Source organism: Strix aluco, chromosome 1 (assembly GCF_031877795.1).
Source record: "Strix aluco isolate bStrAlu1 chromosome 1, bStrAlu1.hap1, whole genome shotgun sequence".
Classification (NCBI taxonomy): Eukaryota; Metazoa; Chordata; class Aves; order Strigiformes; family Strigidae; genus Strix; species Strix aluco.
The window spans coordinates 149,858,122-149,871,272 of NC_133931.1; the positions used below are offsets into that span (position 1 = coordinate 149,858,122).

General features: G+C 40.6%; 1 protein-coding gene across 2 annotated transcripts in view; it reads left to right on the plus strand.

Annotated features, from left to right (window-relative positions):
* Positions 1–218: 218 nt before the first annotated feature.
* The window catches only part of ANO10 (anoctamin 10), a 129,864-nt gene continuing 116,931 nt past the window's right edge, over positions 219–13,151 (plus strand). Inside the window, exons 1-6 of one of the 2 annotated variants that reach the window (XM_074839543.1) lie at positions 219–324; positions 3,327–3,479; positions 4,565–4,747; positions 6,720–6,854; positions 8,493–8,612; positions 11,135–11,704. In XM_074839543.1, the coding sequence (XP_074695644.1) occupies positions 3,341–3,479; positions 4,565–4,747; positions 6,720–6,854; positions 8,493–8,612; positions 11,135–11,704 (1,147 nt within the window). In that variant the 5' untranslated portion in view covers positions 219–324; positions 3,327–3,340. Of the gene's footprint in view, positions 325–3,128; positions 3,226–3,326; positions 3,480–4,564; positions 4,748–6,719; positions 6,855–8,492; positions 8,613–11,134; positions 11,705–13,151 lie in introns of those variants that run through there. The other variant, XM_074839552.1, reaches the window with a different exon arrangement.

Consider the following 13,151-nt stretch of genomic DNA (forward strand, 5'->3'; position numbering starts at 1 on the left):
TGAAAGCATTATGGCACACGGGACAGAGAAGGGCCGGGCCGCGGCCGATCACCGCCACCGCCAGGAGTGCCCGGCCAGGACCCGGGGCCTCCCCTCAGCCCTCCCGCCCTTGCCCGTGAGCACGCGGACGGGGCGGGGCAGCTCCGCCTCCGGCCAATGGGAGGAGGGGAGCGAGGGCGGCGGGCGGAGCCGCGGGGCCGGGGGCGTGGCCAGCGGCGGCGGCGCACGTTGGGCCGCCCCGGCGCCCCTCCCGCCAGCGCCGGCCGCCTGCGGCCGCCTCCCGCCTCTCGCCCTGCCCTGCGGATGTGGAGCCGGCAGCCGGCGGTGAGTGGGGAGGGGGCTCTCGCTGCCTGCGCCGCCGCCGCCGTGAGGGGAGGAGCCTCCCTCCTGCCCGCCCACCCCGGCCTGCCCCGCCGTGGCGCGGAGCCGGCGCTGAGCCGCCCCTAACCGCTCAGGCACGCTCGCCCGGCGGCGTTTACGGGAGCGGGAGGATGCTGGGCCCGGGGGCTCTGGGCCTGGCCGGGAGCTGGCCCGTTCCCGGCGCGGTGCCCGTCGCAGCTGTGGGCACCCCTCTTCCCCCATCCCCCCCGCCGCTTCGGGCGGCGCTCGGGCGCCGACCCCGGTGGGCTCCGGGCGGTGGCAGAGGAGGGGAGGGGCGCGGCCGCTGGCGGAGGGCGGCCTGGCGTGGGGGAGTGAGTCACCGGCCGTGCTGGCGGGGGGGGAGCCGGCCGGGCCTCGCCTCTCTCCTCCCCGGTCGTCCGGTTCCTTGTAAAAGGAGAGCGAGGCGCAGTCTGGCAGCGGGAGGGCGTCGCCTCAAAGCGGCAGCGGCGAGGGGCGCTGCCGGTTCTGGCTGCCCGGGGTCGCCGGGCCGGTGTCGGGGCTGCCGGGCAGCGAGGCTGCCTCTGCCTCTGCACGGCCGCCGTGCGGGCCGCCCCGGAGAGCGGCCGCAGCTCCCTCGGCCCTGAGGGGTGCGCTGGCTTGGAGACCGCCCCGGGCAGCCACCCAGTGGCTTCGTGCCTGGGAGGTGGACTGAGGGGGCCAGGAGTGCTGTTGTCTCTGTCCCCAGGCTTCTGGGTCTGTCGTAAGTTAGGCTGTGAGTAGGTGTGGAAGAAGAGGCTGAGTTACATCTCGCAGGGTCTGTGCTGGGCGTTGAACTAGCTCCTCTGTGGCACAGGACATCACAAACCAAGTTGGCAGAGTGCTTCAGCCCTGTTCTAGTTTTCGGTAGTAATATGCCAAAAAATAAGAAATCTTAGTCACCACGCCAAGCACAATGATTCTGAATAAATGGTAGGAGCCAAGTTTACCGACTAGCATGCTGTTTATACAAAGGCTATGTTCAGAAGGTAACGGTGCTGTGAAGTTACATTCTTAACTAGTAATATTTAATGATTATCTAGTGCCTTTCATTTTTAAAATTCTTTAGAAATTGCAATATGCACAATGTGGCAGGCATTATCTTTTTTTAAAAAATAAAACTGATTATGGAAAGTGATGCAGTAAGGTGGAAGTGACTTGTCAAGACAGTGTAGTCAATCATTGACAATCACAGTTACAGTGCCTTATCCCTGATTATGTTTTCTTTTGTCTGATTCATTCTGCTTGTGCAGATTTTCATCTAAAATGTTTTTAAATATTTTGTTAATCTAGTGTATTTCTTTTGAAGACATACATACTTGGGTTCAGAGCTTTTAAATAATGCTGCAGAATTATGTGCGTGTGAACTGGCAAGTGAAACTAACTGAAAACCCCATTGAAGTTTGGCTTGAAAGCTTTGCCAGACAAAAGCAAATAGACTTGTTTATTATAATATGTGTATGTTTACAGTATCACTGTGTTGGATAATTCATATGAAGTAGTGGAGATTGTCACTTTTCTGTGAATCACACAATGTCAAAAGCTGAACTGCATCCTTATAACAACTTATATAGAAATTAAGTAGTTTTAGTCTTTGAACAGGAGGAGGGAAACTGCTTAAAGACAGTGGGTAAAATCATTTCTTCAGTGAAGTTAATAGCAAAAGAAGCCCCAAAGCACCAAACCTTCCCCTCAGTTTTAAATTCAGTAAATTGAGTCTGTTATAGGTTATTTGGTTGGGTTTCTTAAATTTTAACTGAGTAGGTTAAGTGCCAGATTTATCTTTTTCTATCAACACCTTTAAGTTGGTTTATGAAGCATGATACAATGTTCTCTCTAGAATCATTTATATAAAAGTTGAAGGCAAAATGTCAACAAGGCTGAAGAGGAGCAGCTGAGGGAACTGGGGTTGTTCAGCCTGGAGAAAAGGAGGCTGAGGGGAGACCTTATTGCTCTCTACAGCTACCTGAAAGGAGGTTGTAGCGAGGTGGGTGTCGGTCTCTTCTCCCAAGTAACAAAGGATATGACAAGAGGAAATGGCCTCAAGTTGCACCAGGGGAGGTTTAGCTTGGATATTAGGAAAAATTTCTTCACCAAAAGGGTTGTCAAGCACTGGAACAGGCTGCCCAGGGAAGTGGTTGAGTCACCATCCCTGGAGGTACTTAAAAAACATGTAGATGTGGCACTTAGGGACATGGTTTCATGGGACTTGGCAGTGTTAGGTTAGCAGTTGGACTTGATGATCTTAAAGGTCTTTTCCAACCTGAATGATTCTATGATTCTATAAAGGTTCACTTGGATCACTTGGATTATTTACATATAAAGCTGTGCTGATACTCAACACTATGCAGCTGGACTTTGTCACCGAACACGTGGTTTATATCTTTCAACAAGTCATTTAAGTGCTTTGTGCATAATTTGCCTATCTGTATGATAGGTGTCCTGCTCACCTACCCAAGGTGGTATAAGTTTCCTTGGTATGGTTAAAGCTTCACAAGATTAACTAAGAAGTTTCCTCCTTTAACATATAATGTGTTTGTACACTCTCACCAGGAGAACGTTACTGGTTTTAGATATCTGTTTGACTAATGTTCCCTTCTGTTAATGTTTTCATTTGCTAACAAATACACTGTAGGAAGTTGCAAGCTGTTGTTTTTGATGATCGTTTCTCCTTATTACTTTGTTTATTTATTTGCTTACTTATCCCTACTACTTTGCTATACATGGCAACAACAGTTTTCCTACTTGGAGAGTAGTACATAAATGCCACTGAAGTCTGGTAGCATCTTGCCAAGTGACAATTGGAGAGGTTATTCAAACTGCTCTTCCCAGTGGTCCACAGAAGTGGGCACCTGCCACTTAACCACAGTGAGTTACATATATCTGTGCTTAGCAAAGTTTTGTGGTTTTTAGATTGATACCAAATATTTTTTTTAACACTGGCATTTTTGTTTTATTTTTGTACTTAGCAAGCTCTCAAAAGATGGCGGAAAGCTGGTCTTTCTTGGATACTTTTGAGTCTAACTTCAGGCCTCTGGTAGTAATTGAGCTTGCAAAAGGCACCAAAAAGGAAACCATAGAATGGTTCACTAAACGGATTGTGGACAAAAAGGCAAACGGAGGTGAGTACAGTATGACCTTCTGTAACACTTTGAAATCAGAATGGCTGTTGTCATAATCTGAAGGCATACAGAGAATTAGTTTTCAGGTAATTTGTAGTTTAATTATTGTTTAGCCAATCCCACTCCATTTTGCATTTTTGAAGCCATGTAATTTTATGTAAGAGTAGAGCTTCGTGCTGGTGTCATGAAGGTGTAATAACACTGTTAACCCAGTTATTAATGAAAATTTTAGCTTAAGGTCACATGCCTGTTGAGCTCTAGAATCTTTCAATTTTTGCGGTAAAACCTTTCTTTCAACATAGTTTTGATACCAGTTTTTAATTGTCTAGAGCATATTTCTCTGGTTGCTTATGGGAGTGTTGTAAGCCTTGCCAAAATGAAAATGCATCACATCTCCTGTCCTGTCCACAAGACTTGGTACCATGTTGTAGAACATAAGTTGACTTATCAGGAAGCAATTTAGTCTTGATAAATTCATGTTGGATTTTAATTATCTTTTTGCTAGCTTGTAGGCTGTTACAAAGACAGTATTTCATTACTTGTTTTAGTATACTTCCAGGAATTGAAGTTAAGCTAATTAATTTGTAATTTCTTAGACTTTTTTTTCTTTACATTTTTTAGAAAGGCATTATTTATGGCTGTTGTAGCTTATATCTTATGGTCAGTGATATTTCTGTGACTACTGGATTTGTGACTACAAACTTGCTGTCAGGCCTCTGTTAGATAAGTCAGGGGTGTTTCTTTTTCAAAAGTCTAGTCTCCTTAAAAGGATAGAGACTGTTTGCAGAAGCACTGGTTGCTTACATGGTGTGAGCGTTAGGGGAGTAGATCCAAACTGTTGCTATTGTTCCAGTTCACTGTTAGCACTTCTACAGAAACGGGGCTAAATCAGGGGGTGACCCTGCAAGATTCTGAATACCACGCGTCAGGTGCTGCTGAAGTCTTAATTCTTTCTGCCCTTAAAAAGATGCCGCTTTCAGTGTTCCTGATACCTAGGTCCAATATGATGGATGGTAAAATGCTAGGTTTTTGAGATGTAATTTTTATGTATTTTCTTCCTTATTTTACCTTTCTTTACTTTAAAGGTGCACAACTGCTGGTTAAACCATTGGTCACAGAAAAGGGAGAAGAAAATATTTATCTAGTTGGAGCTTCCCACTTAAGGCTGTTGCTGGGAGCTGAAACTGTGGGTTTGGTGAAGGAATGTAACGATAACTCAATGAGAACTTTTACATACAGCAGTAGAAAAACTTTCAGAGATTTTGCAGGTAAGCAATTTTAGGGGTCTTTGTCATTGCAAAGCTGTGACTAAAGATTATAAGCAGTTACACTGCTAAATCTTGCATGGTGTTTCTGTTCCTTGGAGTGGTAACAGTGAACAGAAATAGGAAGAACGAGCCATGAAAAAAATACTAATTTTTACCTATTCAGATCATATAATAAAATTAAATATTTTTTTTCTTTCACATGGTTCTCACTTTTTGCTTGTGTTTAACTTTATGCTTTTGTATGCTCCAAATAGCCTTTTATTTGTATGAAATATTTTGGTTGAAAATAAGAAAAGAAAAAATGGTCAGTGAACATGAGTGCAGGATTAACAATCAATGTTACAAATTAACAGAGCAATTTAATTTCTGTGACCCAATTTTGAGGCTTGTCATCTTATAATTAGCTGGAGAAAATAGAAACATTTTGCTCTATTATATTTACACATCAAACAAAATTAAATAGTTAAATAACACTACAGAGCCATTCAATGGCATTTGGGCATGATTAGCAAAATCATTCCTTTTCATCTTTTATTTTGAGGAGGTGCCAACAAAGTAACATTTTCTTTTAAATGTACTACCTGTAAGGTATTTAACCCCCTTATGGTAGCAGAACTCATTTGCTCTCTAGGCAAATGTTGGAGTTCCAGTTTAGACTTGCTGATACTTCTTATGTGCTTATTTTGGTGATGCCTTTCACAGTTTCAATATAAATGTTCTTGGGTCTGTCTGAAACAGTAATAAAGTTGAGTTTTGTTGTTTGTTTGATGCCAGTTTATTCAACATTGCTGCTGTGTGCAGTAACTGTTGCAGTGCCTTTTCTTTTGTGACCTTGCTTTCCTGAAATTAGGAAGCCTTGAGAAGAATTGTCAGTTGCAAAGGTGACATTTCCATTTCTTTTATGCACTTACATTCTTAATGCTAATCTGACTGTCATTGCTAACAGATTCTGTAGTAGCAGCTGGAACTCCAACTACTGTAAATCTAAAAGATTATTTTTGCTGTATCTCCTGGTCTTTTTTCTGTTTTAAAACCCTAATATAATTTTAGTTTTTTCCAGATCTGATCAGCCAATAAAATAGTTGTCCATGCTGAGATGAGGTGAAATATGTGTTATCTACAAAAGAAACCCTGCAGCCTGTCTTGTCTTACTAATATTTCTAGTTCTTCAATTTAACTGATACTGTATTTTTATTTTTGTATTAGAGATTTGTTGCTGATTTAGCTTCTTACTTAGTGTATTTAGGACTATTCCTATAGTTTCTTATTCCTAAGCGTGGAAAAAAAAAAAATTGTTATCTCAAGGAAATCAGACTGTTTCCTTCATGATAAATTGATGGGGTTGACGATAGGTTTGTTGCTGTAGCTCTTCAAAATTTGGGATTTTTGGAAAGGTTTCTTATTGTTTTACCTTATTTCTGTATTTTTATTAGAGCTAATTGTTGCAATTGTCTTATCATTGTGTTGTACGGGAAATAAAGAGCAAGGTACTGTGATACTTGTGTGAAATGCTTACTGAAAAGGAGATTTGTCCTGACATCTTACTGGTTTTCGTTCTGAAAATACTTCAGGAACTGTATGGCAGAAAGGGGTATGGAGATTCCAAGATTTGCAAATAGCAGATGCCTATGTGGGAGTCTTTCATCAGGGCAAGACCATGTAGTACTTGCTAGTATACTGTCCCAGCCTCCAACAATCAATACTTCAGGGGCGTCTTTGTCTCTTGAGTAAGATTTGTTCTCTTAGTTCACCTGGGTAGTCAGAAATGTAGTGGCCAACATGTGCTAGTTAGAGAAAACTTCTTCCCAAGACATTTATTTTAAAACGTGGAGTTTTTGCTAATGGATGTTGGTTGGCAGTAGTTGTTACATAACTTAATAGTTTTTCTGATTCTGGTAATTTTTATAGTTATTTGCTGCGAGGGTTGTCTCCTAATGCTGCGCAACTTCATACCACCTTCTTTTTGATTTAGATGACAATCACAATTTCCTTACAATGGCAGAATGTCAGTACATCATCAAACATGAACTCGAAAATTTGAGAGCTAAAGATGAAAAAATGATCCCTGGATATCCTCAGGCAAAGCTGTATCCAGGAAAATCAATTGGTAAGCAATGTAGTTTGTTGCTTGTAACTCACTGTGTTGATGTAGGATAGTGAAAGAAACTTAATTTTCCTGCAGTGAAGAGAAATCCTTAAGACATTAAAGTCCCACTATTTTTAATCAACTTTGTTTTCTCACCACTCCACAGCAGTGATAGGACAAGAGGCGATTGATGCACAGTGCAACAAGAGTAATTCTGAATAGATACTGAGCAAACGTTTTTCGTGATGTGGGTAATCAAACACTGGAACAGGGCTTTAGAGAGCTTGTGGTAACTCTCCCCTGGGAGACTTTTAGATCTTCACTAGATAAGGCCCTGAGCAGCCCAATTTAAGCTGGACCCACTCTGAGCAGGAAGTTGAACCAGATGACTTACAGAGGGCCTTCCATCCTGAGTCTGTGAGGCTGAGGCTCTGGCCTTATGCTCTTTGCAGTTGGATAATTTTCACATATATTGATGTCATTCATTATTTTTATAATTAGTACCCAAAATAATTGTGTTTTAAAAAATTACATAATGATATACTTGGATTGTCTTTGTATAAAAATACTGGAATTAGTAACAGTGTTCTAGAGGTATACATTTCACAATACGAAGCAAGTTTTATTTAATTCGATTTCATTTATCCTCCTCTTTGCTTTAAAAACTCTTCATGGGAGAAAGAAGCAATGAGAACTAGTGCTATTTTTATGGTAGCTGGAACTGGTCCACTGGCAGAGATGCTACAGTTTCTTAAGAGAATTTATCTTAATATTTGTATGTCCTTTTAATAACAGTGTCTTTATTCATTAGTGTTGGTCATCAACGAAAGAGATCTGTGCATATCAGTGGTTCAAGGATAAATAAATGTAGATGTCAGATGAGTTTACATTGGTAATTTTTATATAGCTAAGGTATTTTTTCTAGTTATGTCAAGTAGATGCTGATGGGAAATGGTAAAAAACTATCTCAAAACTTCCAGAGCCTCCCCTCTCCTGTTCTTGAATTTATTTTCTTTTTTAATATTTCTGTGGTTGTAACTTCCAGAGCAGTTTGTTAATTGTTTACCCGCACAGGTAGTGTTGCTTTCCATAACAAAATATTATGGAATATTTGGTTTGTTTGCAATGAAGATGTGTTGTAATTTATGGATTAGTGTAAATTGATAGTTCAAAAATGGTTTTGGTATGTTTTCCACAACTAATACAACAATGGCTCTTCAATTTAGTGTTTTGTTTTGGTTTTGCTATGTCAGTTTGATTTGTTATGCCTTCCTTGGTTCAGATGGAAGAGCCAGACCTTTCCCCACAAAGCTACACAGGGCATTTCAGTTCTGACCTGTAGCACTTCTTGTTATTCAAGCTGCAACTGATTATATTGCAAACCTATGTAATAGTTAATAGATGTAAAAAGGTTACTCTTTCTCTTCCAGTGGACAGCCCAGTCTTTGTAGGAATAGGTAGAACTGCTTTCTATAATGAATAATTTTTAACTAATGTGCAGACAATTTATTTGGTTTTAGGGTTTGAATGCTAGAATTATTTCAAAGGAACTTTAGGCTTGCTAAGTACATAATGTAACCTGTTTGCTTGTATCAACTTCACTGTCCTTTGAAGGGAGTACTAGGTACCTCTTTTCTTTTTTTTAATTTTTCCTTCTAGTGAGAAGATTATTGACCAGTGGTATTCTAGTTCAGATTTTCCCACTGCATGATAGAGAAGAGTTGAAAAAGCTCCGTCACAGCTGGTATGGCCGAGTGAAAGTTGGCTATCAACCTTTAGGTATGTGAGCGCTTACTCCACTACAAATAATGTGCAGGGTTTCTTCTGGAGAAGTTTTCTTTTCAGTTTGTTGAGAAGACCAAGGGTCTTTCCTAACTTCTACTCCAGCATTTAGCCTCTATAGAAGTGAAACTCCTGTGTGGAAGGTAAGTATTATACCAAGAAGTCTGTTGTTTCACTAAGAGTTTATCTTTTCCCATCCCCAATTACCCATTGCAGCTCACCTCCTCTAACATTGCCTTTCTGCCCAAGTTGCTTTGTTGGCCATTGTGAACCAAAGTCCTTGTTTTAGCCAGCCTTGCTTTTACTGGTCTTGGAATCAACAGAGTGGCTTAGGCTTGGTTAAGGAAGCATCCACATTTCCAGATGTCTTGACATGCACAGTTGAGGTCTCTTCATTGAATTCTCTTTGATTCTAAGGTGGCTGTAGGATAATCTTTTGCGATAATGACTCGCAGTACAACTGTTCTGGAGTGAAGTGCTGGATGTGCAGGCTGCTGTCTCCTGATTTTCTTTCTCATGGCTGCAGGAGTTCTGTATGTAGGCCTTTGGTCATAATTTCCAAGTTGGAGCTGGAGGGCAGTTCAGAGGCTCAGTATTTGCACTGTGATCATCTAGCATAGTCTTGAAATTAGACCATTGCTCTTTTACCAGTTGGACAAGTTTTTCCTCTTCAGCATTTCCTGTGTAACCTCCTGAAACTGTTCAAGACTTGGGAAAGTGGTGGCTCAGAGTCTGCAGATTCAGTGTCTGCAAACTTCCATGTTACAACAAGCTGCACATCACAAGTTCTCCCTACCCGCTAGTAAAGAAGTAATGGACCAAGCCAAGACTGTTTTCTCAAACTGACTCTTGGCAGGAAAGCTCCTCAATGTCTGGAATTCCCAAAGCTATTTTGAATTGTAGGCATGTCAAGAGTGTGTTTACAACTGTTTGTTTTAAGTTCATTATCTGTATGAAGACTGTATGTTGTTACATGCCAGTGTCACTTAAGTATATTTTACACACTGAATAAGCTTAAAATTATTTTTAGTCTGGCAATGTGGAAAGTTAAGTTCTGGATTCTAAACCTGTAAACTTTACTTAAAAATAAGAAAATAAACATTTGAGAGTTTGCCTGATTATTAACCTCTGAGTCTTGCAGATTCTTCACTGAGCTATAGGAAGGTAAAGATCTGGCTCGATAATGCCTGCCTTTGGAGTATTGTGTTGGGGTCTTACTGTGTGCTTGTCTTTTGTTTATGTAGGAGAGGGGTTTTTTTGACTGATACTGAATATACACAGAATTTCAAAGTAAATCCCAGGAACTCTGTTATGTATGTACTAATTAAGGGATGTCTTTCATGTTGTGTGCTTGGAGTGTGAAATGATGCTAATGACCTACACTTGAACTTACTTGTTAAGAAAATTTTGAATGAGAGGGATGTTGGAGTGCTGATTCTTCTGTCTTTCTTTCAGACACTTATCTGATTGGCAGTTGTGAATTTCTGCTGTAGTGTTTTGTAAACTATAAGCCATAAGAATATTCTGGTATTGCACATAAGGTTTTGATGTGCTAGTCTATCATGGAGAGTACATTTACAGTGTCAGTTCCGAGGTTGTGATGTCATGGCTGTTTTGTTAAGCTGATGAATACATAGCAATGGCATACAAGCAATCTGGTCTTCCAAGCAGGCAACGATAAAACAGATTTCAGCATTCTAAACTCTGTTTGCTAGGCATTTCTATATCTTATTATGTGGTGCCATTTCTAGATTATGTTGAATAATACTCCTACATTCTTTTTATTAGTAGTAAGATAAGTGAGATCTTGTCTTCCTTGGAGGTAATACATCTGTCATGAAATATATCCATTAGTAGTGCACTTTTCAGGTCTTTAACACCTGAGCAGACAACCTTGGTGAGTATAGCAGGTATTTCATGTATCCGTTTTCTGCTGAAGGAGATGTCTCAGCCTGGATGTGCTATCTGACATGGTTAAAATACCTTTCCATCTATTCCTTTAGTTCCTTTAGGGCTGGCACAACACAACTAGTCTTTTTTGGCCCTGAGCGGGCTGTAACAGATTTATTTCCCAGGTGTACATATGCCAGGGAGAAGCTGCAGAAGTTAGGTGTCACTTGCTGTTTTAAAGTTTGTTTTTTATTATACCGAATGTCTTCTATGCCATCCTAGCCATTCATTGATAGATTCTGTTTTCAAGAATGCTAGTCTTTTTGGTTTGGGTTGGTTTGGTTTTTTTCTCTGGGTATCTGATGTTAAGTATTGAGATACTTGACTTCCCTACCATCTGAATAGATCTATATATGTTTATGTGGGTGTATATATGTAACATTAAAAAAAAAATTCAAACAACCTTCTTAATTTTTGGAACATGGGAGAAGGAGGAACAAAGAAGCAATAATATTAATTATGTTATTTAGAAAAAAAATTTGGGCTAAGGGATTCATGTAAAGTCAAGTTTGATATTATACTGACATCTGTGTTAAGTCTAGTCTTAACTGATAAATTTTTCTCTGCAGATGAGATACGCTGCTATTTTGGTGAAACCATTGCTCTCTACTTTGGCTTCTTAGAGTACTTCACATTTGCTTTGGTTCCAATGGCTGTCATTGGGATTCCTTATTATGTGTTTGCATGGGAAGACTATGACAAATACGTGATGTTTGCCACATTCAATCTGCTCTGGTCCACTGTCATACTGGAAGTTTGGAAGCGGATTTGTGCCATTGTGACATACCGTTGGGGGACGCTGTTGATGAAACGACAGTTTGAAGAACCAAGACCAGGCTTCCATGGTGTCCTGGGTATCAATCCTGTCACTGGGAGGGAGGAACCGGTGTACTCGAGTATTAAGAGACAGATACGGATTTATCTGGTGTCCTTACCATTTGTGTGCCTTTGTCTCTACTTCTCACTGTATGTGATGATGATTTACTTTGACTTGGAACAGTGGGCTCTGGATTATCATGAAGAGAATGAGTCTAACTTCAGCAGCTTGATGCTGTTTGTGCCCAGTATCATTTATGCTGTGGTGATTGAAATTATGAACCGTATCTATCGGTATGCTGCTGAATTCTTAACTTCATGGGGTAAGAAGGTTGTTTATTCTTCTTCCTTAAAGTTAGAATTCCAGATGTTTAGAATTTTTCTTTGTTGACTACATTACTGTGAGTCCTTGTTCAATGGAATGCTAACAAAATTTCCTGAAGCAGATTTTTACTGTGGGGTAAAAGAGGTGGCCGTTTTAACTTCTTACATTTATTTTGAGCGTTCTGAGACTGCAGTTTCATGTTTGGTTTAATTTGGTCTGAGTCTAGCATGCTGTCAGAAGGGAAGATCTGGTCTTCTTCCTCAGTGTCTCTCTGCCTTTGGTGCAGAAGACCCCTTTCCCTGATTTAGTTCTTTGTTTGGCTGTGTTGGCTCTAGTGCTGGCAGAAAGGATGAGATGAGATCATGAGGATGGGAGCTTGGAGATGGATGGCAGGAGGGACTGCCCTGGCAGGTTGCACCCCCAATTTACGTTTGCTGAGTACGTCTTAGTTTACTGATATATCTGTGCACAGGACAGAGACACTGAGATAGTGGAACAAAATCTAAAAACACCAGCTAAATGTCATATGAGAGTGTTTGTATATGCTATATTTATAACAAAGACTGAGATTTCACATCCCTATCAAAATATTTTCCTCTGGGCACTCTCAGAGGAGGAGGAATTTTATAATAGATTGCCTTTTTTTCCCCTTGTGCATGTGATTTAACAGATTGGGCCTTATGTTTTGTAACCTAGCATAAGGATAGTAAAATGTTACTGCTTATTTTGAATTTTAACACTTCTATGAACATGTGCAGTCACTTTCAGACAAAGTTAATAGATGAAACTAATGAGGAGTTAACTGGTTTGTGTAGCTCAATATGACATAATTTATAGGACAGAATCCAGATTACTAAAGCTGGAGACCCAGAAGATTAACCTAAGAAAGATTAAGCAAAAGGAAGATCGATGCAGAAGATGGAATAAAAAGAGGTGTTGAAAGGGGGATTGGTTATGCATGCCAGAATGGTTTGCTCAGCAAATTCAACTTGACAGCAGCGGTAGTAAAAGCGAGCAATTTCTTGATTTGTTTATGACTGTTTAAGGATTTTATTTAAATAATATCTTTTAAATTAATATCTAGGTTTCAATTGACTGGGGTTTTTTTTCATTTTTTTCCACTGTACTGCAAGAAAAAGCCTTTATGCAAAATGTCCAGTTGTGTTGATCAGGTAGACTAAAATGTCTTTAACAGGTAACCCAGTTTTTTTTAACCCAGATTTTTTTGGTTTTAAACTGATGTTTCATAGTCAACAGCAACAGCGTTTATGTAACTCACTACACTGACAGCTTCTGCCTTTTCTGTGCTATCAAACGTGTTTATGCTGCTATGCTGTGAATAGGATGAAGAGCTCCGCTGGCTGTCCTACCTCCCCTCCCACCTGACATATTTTCAGCTAATATCTGACTTAAACAGCTAAATTGTTTCCTATGCTTTGTCAATC